At 35.5% G+C, this 20,947-nt stretch overlaps 1 protein-coding gene across 3 annotated transcripts in view; it reads left to right on the forward strand.

The window, feature by feature from the left end:
- The window catches only part of atl (atlastin GTPase), a 315,725-nt gene extending 297,536 nt beyond the window's left edge, over positions 1-18,189 (forward strand). For 2 of the 3 annotated variants that reach the window (XM_090400775.1, XM_090400776.1), the window contains exons 14-15: positions 233-299; positions 16,691-18,189. In XM_090400775.1, coding sequence (XP_090256901.1) covers positions 233-299; positions 16,691-16,825 — 202 coding nt within the window. In that variant the 3' untranslated portion in view covers positions 16,826-18,189. Of the gene's footprint in view, positions 1-232; positions 300-15,641; positions 15,755-16,690 lie in introns of all 3 variants that reach the window. The other variant, XM_090400777.1, reaches the window with a different exon arrangement.
- The last annotated feature ends 2,758 nt before the right edge of the window (positions 18,190-20,947 follow it).

Raw genomic sequence — 20,947 nt, forward strand, 5'->3', positions numbered from 1 at the left:
ACACATGACACAGTTTGTTCACTGCCTCTTCATGAGTGTGTTAATTCATTCTTTTAAAAATAAATATACTTACTAACTGGCAGACAATAAACATAATATAAAGACATAAATTTTACACTTTTGGAATTTCTCTTTATCTCCCTTTTTAATTTTTCTCTCTAATATAAAAGCATGAAAATATATTCGAATTTATGGTGTTCAAAACTGGCCTAATGATAATTATATTTAATAGATACAGTGGTGACATGAGGGACATTGGTGCTCAAATTGACATATTGGCTGCTTTCATTTGGCAAGGTGTAAGTAAATTTATTATATATTCATATAATAAAGTATAGAATGCCTACTTGATCATATAAATGAGTTTTGAATGAAATATTTTAAATCAGTAATTCATCTGTTATCAGAATACAACTGCTGGATTTGCGTAATATCATTTATTCAAGTGTTTTGACTGCAAGTTTTCCCATAAGAAAAGGGTAAGGAAATATGAAGGATAGATCTGTATAAATAAAGATTTGATGTATTTATATTTAAATACACTTTGCATTGAAAAATAATAAACTGCTTGCCCTTTTTTGACCTTAATCACCTATCTTTATCTTTTTTCTATTTATAGGAAGCCCACACCTACACAGAAAATACTTTTGCTTATGATGCAGGGTAATTTTATTATGAACAAAAAAAGAGCAGTTATCAGTTTAATGTGACTGTGTAAGGTTATGTGTTTTGGAATGAAAAGATTACTAGTTATGTGCTACATGGATAAAACTGACTTGCAAAAAAAAAAAAAAAAAAAAAAAAAAACTGCTTTTTTTTTTACTTAGATGTAATGGTTTAGAACATCTATTTAAAAAAGATAAATTATTTGCCACAGGGTTCTTAAAAGTCGAAGGTGGATAACTGGAAAGAGACCTCCACTATAACCTTTTAAGGAATGCTGAAAACCAATTGGGACTTCTCCTAACATTCAGTCCTCACCTTCTTGTGGCACACCCCAAAAGTTGGTATTTACCTGGATACTGAACAAAAAAGGATGAGCTTGCAATTTGGAATTTAGCCAACTAAATTGTATTCTTGTCGGCTTAACTCAGAATACAAAATGATGCATCAGTATGGAATTTCATGCTGGCTGGGGTGTTATACATTTAAATGAGGTCCCACTGTTTTTGTCATGGAACCAAGGTGAACAGCAAAAGTTGGATACTGAACAAACTCCAACCCATAATCACCAGAGTTCAAGATTGTTAGCGCGATCGACATAAGAAGTGTCAACTTATATACCTTTTTAAGGAATTCTGGAAACCAACTAAGACTTCACTCCTAATGTTCAGTCCTCACCTAATTGTGATGCACTCCATAAGTAGGTATCTGCATGGGTACTGAACAAAAAGGATGAGCTTGCAATATGGATTTAGTCATCTGAATTGTATTCTTTTTGGCTTAACTCAAAATACAAAATGATGCAACATTATGGAATTTCATGGTTAAATGAGGTCCTGCTTTTTTTTAATAACTGTCAAAAAAAAAAAAGAAATTGGACAAGTATCAGATTGACATAATAAGTGTTAATGAAACAAAGAAGGAACAAATAAAAAAAGGAATTCTAAGCAACAAACACAAGATGTTATGTTTAGGCAGTAATGATTGGTGAAAAGCAGTAGCTATAGTATTTCAACACTAAAGACAAAGGTAATCTTGTATGGCAGCAAATATAAATATCAAAGAGAGAAATTGGACAGTGTGTCTGTGGTTCAACAAAAGGTTCTACTAAGGAAGAAGTGGAGGACTTTTTTGAGATATTAGAGAAGGCAGCTAATGGGGGAAGGGGGAGCTAGTCCTCATTGGAAATCTAAATAATAATGTAGGAAACAATTAGTAGATGTACAGAAATATGCACATCTATGTTGAAACATAGAGATATGCACAAATTCATGTGGAGAGAAGACTCAAGAAATAAAAAATATTTTCATTAACTTTGTTATTATAATAAGTTTAGTTTAATCCTTTATCCAAGTGTGAGCAAACAAAGTTTGCACCTGAAAGTATCTTCAGCACTGAGCTAAGGTGGTGCAACTCGTGGCAAAGGTGGAGAAAGCTATCATCACTCCTATCTCAGTATCTCCCATAATGCAAAGCACATCTCCTTGCAGATATGTGTAATGCTATGCATTAAGGCAAGGGCCACTACCCAGACCGGTTTCGACCTTTATTGAGGTCTCATCAGTGGGAGCCAGGCCCAGTAGTGGAGACACCAAGGCAGAAGCAATGAGAGGTCATCCCCACCTATAGGAGTTGCCAAAAGGTGTACAATCTTATTATTAAATTACTCCAGATTCAGAGAAAGATGTAAGTTAATAATAAGGTTGTACACCTTTTGGCAACTCATAGGTGGGGATGACCTCTCATTGCTTCTGACTTAGTGTCTCCACTACTGGGCCTGGCTCCCACTGACGAGACCTCAATAAAGGTCAAAACCAGTCTGGGTAGTGGCCCTTGCTTTAATGCATTGTATTATGGGAGATACTGAGATAGGAGTGATGATAGCTTTCTCTACCTTTGCCACGAGTTGCCTTGGTGTTGCACCACCTTAGCTCAGTCCTGAAGATACTTTCAGGTGCAAACTTTGTTTGCTCACACTTGGATAAAGGATTAAATGACTTTGTTATTGTTGATAACAATATCTTAATGCTTTAGGATACAAGAGTATACAGAGGATTTGAAATAGGAAATGGTCACCATTTTGTTTTGAGCAGATTAAATGATATTGAAAAGAAAACTGTATAAGAAAGTTTTCTAAAATCAGAAACAAAATTTAGCAACTTTTAGAGAACTGTTAACTCAAATCAATGTTATTCAAGAAAAAATGAGAGTGAAAACAAGAACCAAACCTTGACGATGTGCATCAAGGTATGGTGGTCTGAAAGGATATAATCTCCTCCATAGTGCTTTGAAACTTTCTGGCAAGTTTTGATAAAATGTAAAAAAGCAAAGCAGTATGTAAAACTAGCTAAACAAAAGTTGTGGTAAAATATTCTAGTGGCTATTGAAAAAGCTCAAGCAGTGGAAAGAATAATATAAATGGAATCAGATCTGAAGTAAAACTGATATCCCAATTTCATTCCTCTTGATTTCTAAATGAAACAAGCAGCAACAGCATGATTGTAGAAAATATTCAAGAAGAATGCATTCAAGGGTACATATACATATCAATACTTGAGATAGGAAAAGCCTTCAAAAACCTGAATTTCAGAAAAGCAGGAATTAATGATATTCGACATGCTTGAGTATAGAGGTATAAAAGTTTTATAGTTTCTATACTTCATAATGATCAGAGACAAATAAAATAAATAAATACTGCAAGAAACTTGAAAATTATAATAAAACTGGGGATACTAGAAACACTTCTAGTATCCCCATCGAACTTGATGAAAGAATGGAGAAATTACTTTCAAGAATTACTGAATGTTGATAATCCCCAACATTCAAGTCAGCTAGCTGACCTGCATCTAACCACCACTCTACCAATAAATTGTGAATACTTCACTGAACTGGGGGGGTGCTTAAGGGTCAAAGCTGTATAACTGAGAGGAGACCTCCACATAGCCTTTAAAGGAATGTGGAGAACCGACCAGGGCTTCTGACCTAATGTCCAATCCTCACCTTCTCGTGGTGCACCCTATTGGGTATCTACTTGGATACTGAACGAACGAGGATGGGCTAGCAATTTGGGATTTAGCTGACCAAATTGTATTCTCATTGGTTAAACTAAAATAAAAAATGATGGTACGACATGACAAAATTTCATGCCGGCTGGGGCATCGTCCGGTTAAACAAGGCACCTGTTGTTTTTGCCAAGGAACCAGGGTGAACAGTGAAAAGTCAGCTACTGGAACAAATCTGAAAACAAACCCCAATTCAACATCACCAGAGTTAAAGATCAGTACTATCAACATAAGAAGTCTGAATGGCAAAGAAATGGAGCTAGGTGAGGAATTAGATAAGTACCAGATCAACATAATAGGGGTGACTGAACCAAAAAAGACAAAAACGGGTGAGATCTTTCTGAGCAATAAATACAAAATGTTATATTCAGGCAATGACAATAAAGGAAAAGGAGTAGCCATAGTATTCAACACAAAATATGAGGCTAATCTTCTTAAATGGCAGTCAGTCTCAAGTAGAGTAATGTGGGCAAATATGAGAATGGGGAACTGGACAATGAGACTTGTTTGTGCCTATGGTCCCACAGAAGGTTCTACTAAGGTAGAAGTGGAGGAATATTTTGAGGCTTTAGAAAAAGCAACTGACACAATGAAAAAGGAAAAGTTGGTCCTTGTTGGGGGATCTAAATAGCAGAGTAGGAAATGATTGTGAGACATACAAAAATATTTTGGGAAAATTTGGAGAAAAGAGCAAAGCTAATAATAATGGCAAATATCTGTTGGATTTCTGCTCAGGACATGGACTGGTTATTACTAACGCCATGTTCCAACATAAAAATGTGCACAAATTCACATGGAAAGAAGAGGCAAGGAATAAGAAAAGTCTCATTGACAATGTTATTGTTGATAGTGATGTTTTCTCCCTGGTGCAGGACACCAGAGTGTACAGAGGATTTGAAATTGGAAGTGATCACTATTTAGTCTTGAGCAGGATAAAATTGAATTTCATATTGAAAAGAATAACATGTAAGAAAGTTTTAAAGCGAATAAAAGTTGAGCAGCTCTCAGATGTGAACTGTAGACTAAAATACACAAAGATTATTGAAGAAAAAATGAAAGAGTTTGAGAACAGGAATCAAACCTTGGAGATCCACTGGCAAGCCTTGAAGAAAGCCCTGATTGATTCAGTTAGAGAGGCATGTGGTGAAGTTGTCTGCAAGGATAGAAAAATTAGAACTCCATGGTGGACACAGGAAGTTAGAGGCAGTGAAGGAAAAGAAGAAAGCATATTAAAAGTTCCTGTCAAATAAGTCAGCTTGTGCTCTTAGAGAATACAGAGACAAATGCAAGAATACTAAATACTGTGTAAAACTAGCTAAACAGAAGTCATGGGAGGACTTTGGCAAGAATATAGAAAATAAATATCAAGAAGGTGGCAAAATATTCTGGAGGTTGTTGAAGAAGCTTAGGAATGGAGGAAAGAGTGCTGTAAAAGGAGTTAGAGATGATAAAGGTGACATGAAAATGGGAGAAAAAGATATCCTTGAAGTATGGAGTAATTACTTTGAAAAACTGCTAAATGAAACAAGCAGTGATGACAGTACAGTGGTAAAAAACACTGACCAGGCATTCAGTCAGGAATACATATCCATACTTGAAGTAGAAAAAAGCCATCAAAGGCGTGAAATGTGTAAAGGCAGCTGGAGTAGATGATATTTGACCAGAAATGTTGAAGTATGGTGGTATAAGAGTCTTACAGTGGCTGCACTGCATAGTTCAAAAAGCCTGGACAGAGGGACAAATTCCCGATGATTGGAGTAGAGCTCTCATAGTACCCATATATAAAAAGGGAAATAAAACTGAATGTGAGAATTACAAAGGTATTTCCCTACTGAGTGTTCCTGGCAAGATCTATGCAAGTATACTTGAGAAACGGTTGAGAAGAATTGTGGAAGGAAAGCTTGGTGAAGAACAAGCTGGATTCAGGCCAAACAGAGGCTGTCAGGATCGGATCTTCACTTTACGACAAATAGTCAAGAAAGCATGGGAATATAACAAAGATCTGTATTTAAGTTTTGTCGATCTGGAAAAGGCATATGACAAGGTGCCAAGAGAGAAGCTATTCAATACACTGCATTTATATGGTGTCAGTGTGGCATTATATCATGCAATACTTAGTGTTTATTTGAGTTGTAAGTCAGCAGTTAGAATTGAAGAAAGTACAGGAAGATGGTTTAATGTTAAATCTGGTTTGAGACAAGGATGTACATTATCCCCTCTGTTATTCGTTATTTATATAGATCACATTATTAAGGAAAGTGGTATTAAACATGATATCAAAATTGGAGATGTTAATGTCAGCTCTTTGCTTTATGCAGATGATGTTATACTTCTAAATAAATCGGCTACAAGTCTACAAGATTCTCTGACTAAATTGAATAGCTGTTGTAATAGATATGGTATGAAGATCAGCAATAAAAAGACAAAGACAATGAAAATAGACAGAATCATTGAAAATGTCAACTGTGTTGTGAACGGAGAACCTGCGGAACAAGTAAAACATTTCACCTACTTAGGCATGATTTTTAGTGAAGATGGTAAATAAATATGGAAATAGACAACAGAATCAATAAAGCTGGTATAGTAGGAAGTTAATTGAATAAATTCATATGGAATCAAAGAGAAATTAGTCGGAACACTAAATTAGCTGTATACAAGACAGTGTTCAAACCAGTTTTAACTGATGGATCTGAGAGCTGGGTCAGAAGTAAAACACTTGACTAAAGACTAGAGACCGCAGATATGAGAGCCCTGAGAAAGATTATAGGCGTGAACAGATGGCATTAATGGCAATATCATATTAAAAACGAGGATATTAGGAAAGAACTTGACATTGTCAGCATTCAGGAATGCATTAGCAGACCTAATCTCAGGTGTATGGTCACTTAAACAGAATGGGCGAGGATAGATTAGCAAAACCAGTGTTCTCTGCCAGGTTGGCAGCAAAACGACCCATTGGAAGACCAAGATATAGGTGGATTGATATGGTATAAAGTGCCTTAGACGATAGAAATATAAGATCTGATAATGTTGGTATCTTGACAAGTAACAGACTGATTTGAAGGAAAATTGTAGATAGGAAGTTAGTAATGATGTAATTTTTTTCATGTAGTACTATCATATCCTGTACACTGCCGTTCAGGGTACAAGGCAGGAATTTGATGATGACTTCACTGAAAAGGAACTAAAAATAACAGTAGATCAAACCAAAGCAGGAAAGTCCCCAGGTATTGATGGAATTAGAGCAGAAGCTTTCAAAAATGCTGGGTATAATACATATATTCCAATCTCCTTGCTATCATGAAATCAAGCTTTAATCACTGGAATAATACCTCAACAATGGAAACAAGACCTTATTATCTCTATACCCAAAAAAGGGCAGTCTTAATAGAATGGGTAACTACGGAGGTATTACTTTGCTATCATCCACAGTTAAAATCTACAATAGGATGATATTCAATAGAATAGAACCTTACTTAACACCACTTTTAAGAAAAAACCAAGCTGGATTTCTAAAAAAACGATGTACAGTAGAACAGAAAAATCATAGAAGGTTCACGTGATAAAAACTTACTTCTCATTTTAACCTTTATAGACTTCAAAAAAGCCTTTGACTCCATTAATAGAGAAGCAATGTTTAAAATACTCAGCTTCTATGGTCTTACCCTCAGAACTCATACAAGCAATCTCAGCACCTTATAAAGATTACAATGGTATAGTAATCTTTAAACAGAAGCATCTGAATCCTTTCCAATGACAACAGTAGTCCTGCAAGGTGATGTACTAGCACCTTATTTGTTTTTAGTATGCTTGGACTACATCTTCTGGACCATCAATACAGAAGACCTTGGTTTTAACATTAAAACATCCACCCACACCATGCAAATAACTGATCTTAACTTTGCTGACAATGTTGTACTGATTGATACAGAACCAACAAATGCACAAAAACATCTCAATCTACTAGAGGCACAGGCTAAACTTATTGGTCTGCAGATCAACATCCAAAAGTCCAAAGTATTCTCAATAGGTTGTGAAAACTTTATATTACATATCAACAATAAACCCTTAGAAAGAGTAAAGGACTTTCAGTATCTTGGATCGTACATCAGCAATACAGAAAATGATGTCAGAAAACGTAAACAGCTAGTTCTAGTCTTCCATAACTAACAAACTCTGCCTCATCTGAAAATCACTATTAGTATCATTAAAGACAAAAATAAGACTATACCATGCAACCGGTAGATCCATCTTCTTGTATGGTTCTCAAACTTGGACAATAAGCACCAAAAAAATAAAATAAAAATCTACAGATCTAATTAACTCCTTTGGAACTACATGTCTCAGACTGATCCTTGGATACACCTGGATGGACCACCCACGTCACTAACTCTGCTGTGCTAAATCTGGCTAAGCAAGAACCACTTGTCAGTATAGTCAAAAAATTACAACTCAGACATCCTGCAGTCTCGCCCTTTTTGGAATCCCTCATCCTTTGCAAACCAGAAGATGGCAAACGCAGTAGAGGAAGACCATGCAAACAATTTTGGCATATGTGAAACCATCAGTAGGCTGAACTGCAAAACTCCATCTGACATCTACCAGTTAGCTCAAGATAGAGAGACTTGGAAGACCATAATTTGCAATATTTAATTTTTAATATAAATCTCTTTTCCCTTTTCACATTGTATCATATTGTGAATAAACTATGTATGTATGTATGTATACTTCATAATTCAGAAGGCCTAGTCAGAGGGTTGAATTCCAGATTATTGGAGTAGAGCTCTCATAGTACTTATCTATAAAAAGCAAAATTAAACTAATTGCAAGAATTTCTGGTGAAATATAGGCAAATATACTTGAGAAAAATTGTGGAAGGTAAACTTTGGTAAGAACAAGCTGGGTTTAGGCCAGACAGAGATTGGCCTGAACCCAGCTTGTTCTTATCACTTTTCAGATTTTTACTTTAAGACAGACAGTTGAAAAATAATTGGAATATAAAAAGTATATAATGAGGTGCAAAGAGAATCTTTTCACATTTCTAAAATTATATGGTATAAGTGGGACATTATATGGAGCAGTTAGGATTGAAGAAACTAATTGGGTGGTAAACTTATGGATCTCAGTGCTGGGTTGGAAATGAAATACTTGATGGCGAGTGTTAATTACATGTGGTAATTGCATTCATGAGAGAGAAAAGTTAGCAAAACAGCTGTTTGATGTCACAATGACAGGAAAAAGAACAAGAAGAAAACCAAGATCTACATTGATTAATGGAGTGAGAAGGGCTTTTGAAGACTGAAATATAAGATCTGACAATATTGTAGTCCTGATAGAACCAATTAATTTGGAGGGAAATTGTCAAGAGGCAGTTAATACTGATGTAAAGTTTCATGTAATATTGTCATATCTTGTACACGCTCCCTGAGGATACATATCAGGAATTTGAACAGTTATTTACCACATAGTTCACAGACATTATGTCACAGTGTAATTTGAATGTATGGCTTGGCAACCTAGTCATCTACCTCACATAACCATCTTTAGGAGAACAAGTAATGGGCACAGCAGGAGTGGAGAGGCAGAACTCAAACTGTGGAGCTTATGCAATAGTTTGTGTTAATGAAATATTTGTGTGTATGTGTGTGAAGTTTAACAATTTCCCATTTTGGTGTAGATATTCCTTTTCTGTTAAGTGAATGGTATAATAAGATTTCTATAATTTCTTTGAACAAATATATATATATTTGTTTAAGGAGAGGGTGGTAGAGTTACCCAACAATTACAGCACAACCACTTATAAGTGGTGTGTGGAGTAGCATATTTATGCACCAAAATCACACCACTTGTCATGAGTCCTGGTCATTTATGAGGTGTGACAATTTAATTCCCGGAACGGCCACATAGTGTTACCCATGTGGTGATTTGGTTGGAGTCAGGTGAATAATCGTGTTTGTACATCTTTTAACTAATGCATGCCTAAACGTCAAGCCGATACAGCCATTTGCTAGTTGGCTATTGCAAAAACAATAGAGATCTGCATGTAAACTTTAGTGTAAAAATGTGTGATCAAATTTTATGTGAAAATCAGCAAAACTGCTACTGAAATGTTGGAGCCGTTGAAATTGGCATATGGTGTGGATGGTCTGAAAAAGTCGATCTTTGAGTGGCATAAGAGATTCAAAGGTGGACAAGAAGATGTGAACAATGACCTCAGAAGTGGGCAGCCCAAAACAAAAATGATGTGTGCAAATGTGAACAGAGTGCGAGATTTGGTATGGTCTGACAGACGATTAAGCGTGCAATTAATGACTGGTGAATTGCAAATGAATCGAAAAACACTCAGGGTACTTTTAACCGAAGAATTGGGTATGTGAAAGATTTCTGCAAAATTTTTGCCTCAGATCTTGATGGACAAACAGAAGCTGTGGTGGGTTCAGCAACTGATCTTTCTGTAAATAAACATGTTTCCAAGAGTAATTATGGGTGACAAAACCTGATGCTTCCAGTACAATCCCAAAAAAAACACCAGAGCATGCAGTGGAAAATTAATTTCTGGCTGTTTCCAAAATTAAAGACTGCACTAAAAGGACGAAGATTTTCTGACATCACTGATATCCAGCATAATGTGATAAAGGAACTCGAGTATTCCAGAAAAAGAGTTCCAGGTCTGTTTCCAAAAATGGGAACACTGTCTAAACCAGCATATAAATGCACAAGGGGACTACTCCAAAGACAACAGTAGCCACTAAGTTGTTGAAGTTTTTCTGCTTGGTTATACTATAAATTAAAGATATCAAGAAATTATATACTTGGTTTAATTCTTTATCCAAGTGTAAGCAAACAAGTTTGCACCTGAACTATTTTCAGGACTGGGGCAACTCATATAAAGTGGCTAATGACTTCACATCACTTGCCTTAATATTGCATAATGCAAAGCACATCTCCTTGCAGACATATATAATACTATACATTATGGGAAGGGTCACTATCCATATCCAAGTGTAAGCAAACAAGTTTGCATCTGAACTGTAGTTTTGAACATAAGCTTTTTACAGGTACATTCCTGGAATTGAATTGTCACACCTCGTGCATTGAATATTGGCTTTCAGTTTCTCCAATGTTACACAGTAAAGCTCTGCATCGATTGTTCCTTACTTCAGCAAGATGTCTACCAACAGAGCACCTTGGCAATCCCAGAACACTTTGGCCATGACTCTTCAGACTATGGGAACAGTTGAATTTTTTGCACACAAATTTGTGCACAAAAACTTGAGATTGTGGATGCTTCCAGGTCATGGAATCTTATTTGCTGTCCAGGGTAAAGTAATGAACTCTCATTTTGTCTCCTGTGGCTAGGTGAGTGAGAAAATCCTTGCCTTTGTTGCTGTGTTGCAACAGAGTTTTCAGACACATCCCCGTGCATGCTACCTAGTGCTCCTATGACAATTGTCAGGGCATTCACCTTTTGAAGGCCAAGGACATCGTGAACAATTTCATAAACAGTGGACTTATTCAACTTCACCACTTGTGCAATTTCATGCAGTTTCAGTTGCCTGTCTTCAAGAACAATGGCCTTCATCTCATCTCATTTTCCTTTTACCTTGTGGTGTTGAGGGTTTAATAATCATCAGACCTCAACCAGAACAATGGCCTTAATGCAATAAACGTTGTCTTCTGTCTTGCTTGATGAAGGCCTGCCTGCCTGCTGTCAATCTTCAATATCACAACCCGCTTTAAATTCATTGGCTTTAAATTCATTCATTTAAATCCAAAAACACACCTGCTTCTCTGACATCACATTTTTGCCATACACAGCATCCAGCTCACGGTGAATGTCACTTGGTGAAGCCTGTTTTGCTTGCAAAAAACAAATAACTATGTACACCTGTTTTAGATCACACTCGCACAGTAGTTACCATCTTGCAGCTGGAATTAGCTGTGAGACAACAGTAGTGCCACACTGCAGTGACAGTAGTTTTGAACGTTATTGATGGGTCTGTTAAATCTGGAATGAACACTTAAATTGTCTTTCAGTGTTTCATTCGAGATTTAACTGAGATGCAACATCTTTCTGGGAAAAAAAATGACTTGCAAATAGATAATAGTTGAATCTTAGTACATATAGTATTAATAGTCTTTTCATGTAAAATTTTTATGTATAAGATTGTAAATGGTCCTTAAATAACGACAAGAAAATATGGTATTGTAAAGGCGACTTTGTAAAAAGGTCAAAGTTCAGCATAAACAATTGTAATCCTATTAATAACATAACCGCAGGCAAATTGTGATATGAACCGGCGGCACGTGTAAACTAACCTCGCAAAGACGCAATGAGAAGAGAAGGTGCGATGTGCAAAATTTGGGTGGCGTCTGAAAAATCAATGACGTAATAGGGAGAACAGATGCGGGGCCTATAAAAGTTTTAGTGACGCTAGTTCAAAGCTTCTTTTTGGTGATTTTTTTTTTTTTTTTCCAACTCGTTCAGGTTTTGTGTGTTGGCTGTCCCCTGCGGTTTTCCGTGGGCAGTTGCTTCGATGTGACGGGAACGAGTAAGTGACGTTCAGCTGCGATGATGTGACTAAGTAGCGGGCTTGTCCAAGCATAGCATTTCATGCGACGAGACGAACAGCGAATACCTAGGTTTCGAGTAGCACCAAGTGCACATTTCCGTCTGATAGGTTCCTGAGCATGAGGTTAGAAAGAAGCACATGTCCAAAGAATTATCGACTGGCCAAGACAAGGAAGCGATCGGAAGAAAGTCTAAAGGAACAGAATGAGAAATATCGTCTAGTTGAATTCTTGAGGCTGGTAAAGTAGAGTTTGTCTTATTGTATAATATCTTGAAGCCAGGATGAGCAATTGTGGGTAAAATTTGTAAATCGGACTCATTAAAGCAGAATTCAGGACTTCAGCACCTATTCCTTTAATAAAGGATCTTTGGTATTAGAAGTGTAAAGTTTCAAGTATGGTTGTTAATTTTAGATCGATGTATTTTATTGAAGTTAATTAAGGAGGAAGTGAGACTAAATCTGCTTATTTGTATTAAGTAATTGGGATATTGGCAGGTTGAAATTCTGTTATAAATCATCTGATGAGAAATACCTATTGTGAACCTTATCTTCTGTGTTAGTTTAGCTTATTTAATTTTGAGGACCTTTCAACTAGTTAAAGTTTTGTTTAACATGTATCGTATTTAGTATGAATAAATTTCTTTGTCTTTTAACCCGAAATGCATGTCTGATCATTTGAGTCAATACACCACCTGCTTTAATTATAGAATCTGTATATGTAAGAAGTGCGGGAGTTTAAGATAGGAAATGGTTATGACTGCAGTTAAGAATAAATTAGTAAGGGCTTGAGTAATTCTGATAGTTTTGGAAATTGTGATAATCTGTGCATCATATCTCTGACAAGAAATTCTATCTTGTATAGGAACTAAGATGGTGCAGTTAAACAAATAAATTCTCTTAGTTCCAAAAAGGATTTGATACCAGATTTTCAATCAGGGAGAAATTGGCTCTAGCTTGAGAAATTCTCTTTGTTTGAGTTTTGCACACGATTCATAGAAGGAGCACAGCGGATAAGAACTTGATTGGAGTTTTAAAGTAAGATAAAAATTTTCTTATTTAGAAAGAAATTAAAGGATATTAGGAATGTTGACATTGTCAACATCCAGGAATGCGTTAGCAGAGCTAATCTCAGGTGGTATGGTCACTTAAACAGAATGGGCAAAGAAAGATTAGCAAAACAAGTGTTCTCTGCCAGGTTGGCACAAAACGACCCAGAGGAAGACCAAGATATAGTTGGATTGATATGGTACAAAGTGCCTTAGACGATAGAAATATAAGATCTGATAATGTTGGAGTCTTGACAAGCAACAGACTGATTCGGAGGAAAATTGTAGATAGGAAGTTAGTAATTATGTAATTTTTTTCATGTAGTACTATCATATCCTGTACACCCCCTTGAGGGTACATGGCAGGAATTTGATGATGATGATGAAGTTTTACAAAAAAAAAAAATAGAAAAACAACGACATTACAAGTCTATCTGTCCACCAGGTTTTATCTCATTCCTTTCACCATTATTAAGGGGGAAAGAAAGTGTTATTTTACTTTTCAGAAACCCCTCGTATTAATCACTAAACACCTTTTGTGAACAACCAAAACATTGGGTATAGGCCAGATCACTGGTGCATCCAGTGTGATATAGTCAAAGTGGAAGAGTATGTCTAGAAGGATGGAATCTAATCAAGACCGAAGAAGATCCCACATACTGTTAAAGTATGGGTGCAGTTTTGGTTTCTCTGAAATATATTGGGTTGTTGCAAATTAAATGGCCAATTTTAAGGATGATTGAAGAAGAATATCTGTTTAATCAAAGGAATCTCCAGCAGCATCAATGCATTGTTGCCAACATGTGGCAAGGTCATTTATACCACATTTGTAAAAATTAGTGTCTCTGGAAGTGATGAAGTTCTCCACTGCCCGATAAATTGATCTGTTGTTGGCAAAGCATTTCTTGGACAAAAAATGGTAATCTGTTGGGGAAATATCAGGAGAGTTTGGAGGATGAGGCACAATTTTATATCCCAAATTGTGGTTGACACTGCCGTATGTGTGGTCGGGCGTTATCCTGAAGCAATAGGACTCCATGTCTATTCACAAGTGCTGGTTGCTTAAGGCACAATTTGTCATGCATTTGCCTCATATCTGTACAATATCGAGCTGCATTTATCGTTTCACCTTGTGGAAGAAATGAGTAATGAATAACACCAGCAGAAGACCACCATACAGTAAACATCTTCATTGGATGCAGAGGTGCCTTTGGAGTCCTTCCTGGAGGGTCTTTCACTTCCAGCCACTGCGACGAACATGTACGATTGTCGTAGAATATCCACTTCTCATCCATAGTCACAATTTGTTGCAGGAACCTTTCTTCTTTACTTCTTAAGTAAAGAAGAAAGGTTCTTATTATTACCAAGTGCTGTGAAACAGTTGAGAAGTGTACATTTAGTGTTTGGGCAATCTCTCGTACAGTTTGTCGTGGATCCGATTCAATTAAATCCTTTAATTCATTCGAATCAATGGAGGAAGGACAATGGCCACGGGGTTCGTTTTGTAGCCTCAAATCTCCTGAGTGAAATTTTGCAAACCAACGGCAAGTGGATCTCTCATTAGTTGTTCCTCCACCGAATGCTTTATTGATGATTTTTTTACTGCAGCCACTGCAGAATTTCCCAATTTGAACTCGTAAAGGTATAGCAACCCTAATTGACTGGGTTCCATGATTGACTTGATGTCGGTAGTATTCAATGTTTAATGCTCATTGAACGAAACAAATACTACAATTGCATCACCCACGTGTGACGCTTGCTTTCTTCAGCAACCAGTAGAAACTGACAGTCATTCAACGGCCATTTCATTTGCAACAACCCAATAGTACTGTTCCAGTACTTATTTCAACATGGTGCATTTATATGGTTATATTTAATAATTATTACCGTATATTATCGCATATAATGTGAAAAATTTATTGTCTAAAGTTAGGGGTTCGCATTATATGCGGATCTTAAAAAATATAACCTCTTATTAGACTTGCACACACAATATATACTACCTAATGCCTGTGCAACCAAATCTACTTGATCTATTCACATTCGGCTACCGAGCACGCATCATATCTGCGCATAAAGCCAGTAACGTAAGTAGTGCTAATATCCTGCCCCCTTGGCGGGATGTTGGCACAGTTGTATCAGTTTAACCACAGTTCATTTTAAATATTATTCGTTAATATTTTATATTATTAATTTAATATTAATATTTCTTTTGTTAATTCGTATTGTATTTTGGCATTTTGTTTTAAAATAAATATTTCTTTCTTTAATTCGTATTGTTTTATTTATAATGTTAGGGAACAAGATTAACAGATCGTATTATACATGGACATGGCATTTTAGGGATAGTTTTCAAACAAAATTTCTAGTTCGGATTATACGTGGATCGTATTATACGCAAAAATATACGGTAATGTATTTTTGTGACTACCAACTATTGAAAGTTATAAACCTATATTGCATTAGCACTGTGATTAAACTGTATATCGTGATTAGGATTAAACAAGAATAGAATGTTTTGGCATGTTTAATTTGAATAACTGAAGATACTAGAATGACTATAGATGCAGCACAAACTAATTTCTGCATGTTAAGGATTGCCAGTTGGTAGAAGCACACAAAGGAAACATATCATAGAAACATGTTTAATGTAGTGCCCTTACTAAATACTATGCTGTTATACTGTCAACCACACATGTGAGTGGTGATTGGACTATATAGGTGATTCTATCTCACCCACTACACAGTCCTGATCTTTTATTCAATCCTTTCCATCTTGTTAGACCATGAAAGAGCACCTTCCAAGTGATATGCATCCAGTAGCTATTATAATAGTCATCCACCTGCTTAAAGATGCCTGGATGCTACTGTTGGGCAAACCTATATGGAAGACGTGTTACATTTTTAAATACTAATCATGAATCCATCCACAGTGGGTGGGTGCTCATACCTAAACATTCTTGAGTTGGTACAGAAGAGGTTAAGTAATTACCTACTTCTCTGTGCTCTTTCAGAATGGTGTTGAGTTTTTTTGCATTTCTATGTAAAAATTGTGTATGCTGCTGCTATTCAACTCCAGTCTCTGAAGAAAATTTGCTTCCATCTTTTGTATTTCATAAGAGTATAATTTGCAATTCTTCATATTTATTGTAAACAAGTTTCTTCTTTTTCCTCAACTTCCTGTCTATCAACAGTGATAATCTTGGAGGTGAGAAAGTTGTTCAATCTATAAATTAATACATTTTTGATAAATTCTCATCAATTTGTACGAAATTTATTAAATTAAATAGCGTTTTGTGATCAGCTAAAGCATATTAATTTTGAGCATCTTTTATTTTTCTTCTAGTTTTTGAAACCATTGTATAAGAAGCTGATGACTGATAGAGCACTGTTACAGTTAGCTGAACTTGCTGAGGATAATGATGACAATGATGCAGTGACTGATGCTAGACCTGCAAATGGAAAACTGAAAAAAACATGATCATTACAAATTTTATAGAAATGTAAATTTCCTTTTCACTTCCCACATGGGAATATTTTGCTCAAAATTAACCAAACTTTGATGTACGTGGTACAGAACATATGACATCAGGAAGATAAGCAAATCCAAATACTTTTTTTTTCCCCACATACATTTGATTTTACCAAACTTAATCTCCTGTCACTTGTTATTTCTCTTCACAAATACTCTTTTTGGGAGATTAATATATGTAACTTTGGTCTTTATTCTTATACTCTTCATCTGAGTACTTACATATTCATGAAAACTATGCATAAGAAGGTGATACATATATAAAGGTATGTTAAAACCGTTATACCTTCATATGCATTGTTCAGTGAAATGAGTCCAATTTATATTGTATAGTTGTACAGCACTGGTTTTTATTGCAATGGTAGATTTTGCTGTAAAAATATATGCTTTGAACCATTTGTAAATTTAAATAAATTTTGTACATGAGATTTGTTATTGAAGTCACAAGAGACTTTGAGGGTTGCCAGTGCCTTTTATCCCTAACTTCTGTTTTGAAGATGCTGTAAAGTACATTTATTTTCATACTGATGTACAAAATTAGCAATTAGTTATCAGAGGCTTCCACTATATAATACTGGCTTAAATGTACACTAAGCATAGTCACAGATATTTATGAAGTCGAATTTTTCGCTCTGTATAATAAAAATGATAAATTTAACACTGAAACTTATCACTGGGGGATTTTTTTTTTTTCTTCTCTATGTTGGTGTTTTATCATCAGATAAATTTAGAATTTAATTTATGAAGTGTGCATGTTAAGATATAAATTTAATAATACATAAAACTAGTTAACCATTAATGAACATTAATGGAAGGAAAAAGAGAGCCTCTTTTAGGCTGAAATGGAAATGCACAGATTGTTTCAGTCCCATTCATTTGTTCCAGAGGAAACAAATTGTCATTCAAAAATACTCATTTACTTTTTCTGGAAAATCTGATTAATTCATAATATGATTTGGAGGTGGGTAGGGTGGTTATTATTCATAAAGAACACTGTGCACTGGAAGGATTATTCTTTTTTTAATTCAGAGGAAATTATTTTCATAATAAGAGGGGAAAAAATAAAGTGAATATAAATGTTTTCCTGTTGATCAGGTTTTTTTTTTTTTTTTTTTAATCTGAGACAATGACTATGTAAATATTCTGTACCTGTTGTGACTGTAATATTTTTTACATATAAAGAATTTGCCAATTCAGTTACAAGTTGTTAATTGTTATTGGTGAAGGAGCCACCATATTCTAATAGTAAGTATATTTTAAAAGTTGTTACACCGGGGATACTGGAAAGAAAATAAAATGTTAATTAACTTTAATTTGTTTCCTTGTTAACTGATTTCACATGAATCATTTTACACATCAGTATGTTTATTGAGGCATAGTTTTAATGAAAATTGAAAATGAAATGTTGAAGTAACAGAATGAGGATTGATATGGTGAGAAGTGGTTTGAATAAATTGATTGATATAGAAGAAAAAGATTTGCTATTTTGGATTTTCTATATAAATAGAAGTAAAGAGCTAATCAAATTATTGATATAATAGGCCATTTCAAAGTAAATTGATTTTTTTTTTAAGTACATTTAAATAAATGTACTTAAATGGTAATAAGAAAACGTAACATGAAAATTTTGTTTTCTGTATTTTTGAATTGTGATAATTAGGTAATCACATGATTGTATTCCTGGATATAACATGCTTTTGTGGATTTAAGGAAGGGTGGGGGATATTTAGTCTAGGTTTCTTGGGGGTGTCAGTGTAAATTTTTGAAGCATTTCTTGTATATAGTGGATTTAAGTGAATATCAGTTAAGCCTCATTACAATGCCATTGTGACTGACATCAAAAATATTTTATAACTAACATTACAGATCATTTAGATGGCAAGGCTATACATATCTGATAATTTGTATGTGTGTGTTTGTTCACTGTCAAACACGACTGGAAATCTAATGATTAGTGCATTAGAATGTCAGCCAATTTATTTTGGCTGCTTTGTTGAGCATCAACATTGGTAATATGAAAGGTATACCTATTCAACCTTTTTGATATACTTAAAATTTGCTAGGGTGTCGTATCCACTAATAGAATATATTTTTTATTCTTTTTATTGACCATTAGTTTTAATTAGGTAAATATAGGTTTACTTGCTGTTAATGATCTCAGAATTGTTGCTAAATATCAGTATTAACATCTTGCTAAACCCTTTGAGCACAGCATGGAATAGATGCAGACCGGGAGTACAAATAATACACTTGTAACACACACACACATGCAAAGAGACAACACAATACTCAATGAAACACATTGGTGACTAAAGTCCTATCTAGATGGTGTGCCCTCTAAGGGCATTAGTAGGTGACCTAGAATAAAAACTGAAACCTGTGACATTGTTTCCCAAATTTTGGGATATTTTATTCATCTGTATTTGTTTAAATTTGGTTGATTTCTGAGTACCGCTGCAGATTACAAAAACCTTCTTTCCTTTTTAAATTTACTGTTGTGGAGCATTGTGGTGGTTTTCTTCCAGAAGATCCTGTGAGTGGTATCCAGTACATGGTCTGCAAGACCAGATTGACTGTAGTTGTGATTGCAGATGTAAGATTTGTGTTCATCTAATGTATGGTGACTAGATCTGCTTGTCTGTCCAAACTTGCAAGTTAGCTAACTTGCAGGAACATGGTACTTTGTATACTCCAGGCATACTCTTTTGTATACTCTAGAACAGATAAGGGAAGCAAGTTTTTGGTGGGACCTAAAAGCTCTGTACAGGTTGTACTTTTTTTCAAGGCTGGGCTGTTTTCTCTGACATCCCCCACACTTAGGAGATGGTGATGGCATTTCTGAAATTATTCTGAATGGATGGCCGAGGAATAGGGTGGGGGTGATTATTATTATTTTTAATTCTGTAAGCACTGTAGCCATTGGATAGCAAGGTGTTGTGTATATGATTGAGTTCTATTGAAAAAATGGTTTCTGGAACAAAGATTACAGGTTCTATTGGTTAGTTTTAATGATGTCATATTGTTAAGAGGGGGTGGTAGTGGGAAAGTTTGTGAATGTATCTGCCTGTGTGAGTTGATTTTCTATGTACAGTGAAGGAGAGGTTACCATTCAGAAGGCATGTCACTGATGTGTGTAGGAAGGGCAAACTATTGTTATTTTCTTTTATTTTCCGTAAACTAGATGCAGACTATTCAGGTGACTGAGGAAGCAGTCTCGCGTGTCTGAGCCATGAGGCCAAATAGAGAAAAATTTTCCATGTAAAAATTGGCAAGATGGGGATGAGAATCCATATTGGTTCCCTCTATCTGCAAATTTTGTTCTTCCAAGAAAAATAACCAGAATGGATGCAAAGGAAAAGAGATCTAAGCTATCAGAATGAAAACTTTTTTTAAGAATAATAAGATATCTGAGGCAGGAGACAGGGATCTTCAATGCATGGTCTGCAGAGCTCTTTGCAATGGCCAACCAGCCATTGCAAAAATAATTTCATTGAAGCCCATGAGCCAATAAGCTATACTGTGGTATTTAGAATTGTAAGATGTTTTCCATTCACAAGGAACGCTGTGCATTTGATACTTTACATAAAATCCTATAAAAATAAATATTAAATAGACATACTTCTTCAGCCAGCACCAAGTGCCACTTAAGTATTAGTACTAACATCGCAGGTAGATGACTGAAGCAGTAGTTCATTCGATTTCAGATTTCAGCCATCATCCCCCCATGTCTTGGGCACATTGCCAAAAAGAGCCAGGTCTTTAAAAAAGTACAACCTGTACCAGAGCTTTTAAGCCCATCAGAAACTTGCTTCCCTTATTCATTCTATCGAAGATCGGTTCTTTCAGGATGTTGGTTGCTTTGGACAGACCAGTAGATTAGCAACCGACTATGGTCAATCTAATTCTCGTAGACAAGCTTATACGTTGGTTATGCATTACTAAATCACTTAAGGAATTGACAACATACATAAGAATATAAATTAAATGACACTTTATTGAGCAGCCCAACGGCCAAGAACACCTACATAGCCAGCTAGGGGCACGATGAGGATTTATAGGAGAACAATAGCT

The sequence above is a fragment of the Typopeltis vanoorti genome, chromosome 11 (genome assembly GCF_054136105.1).
Source record: "Typopeltis vanoorti isolate ZY-2024b chromosome 11, IOZ_Tvanoo_1.0, whole genome shotgun sequence".
NCBI classification, from domain to species: domain Eukaryota; kingdom Metazoa; phylum Arthropoda; class Arachnida; order Uropygi; family Thelyphonidae; genus Typopeltis; species Typopeltis vanoorti.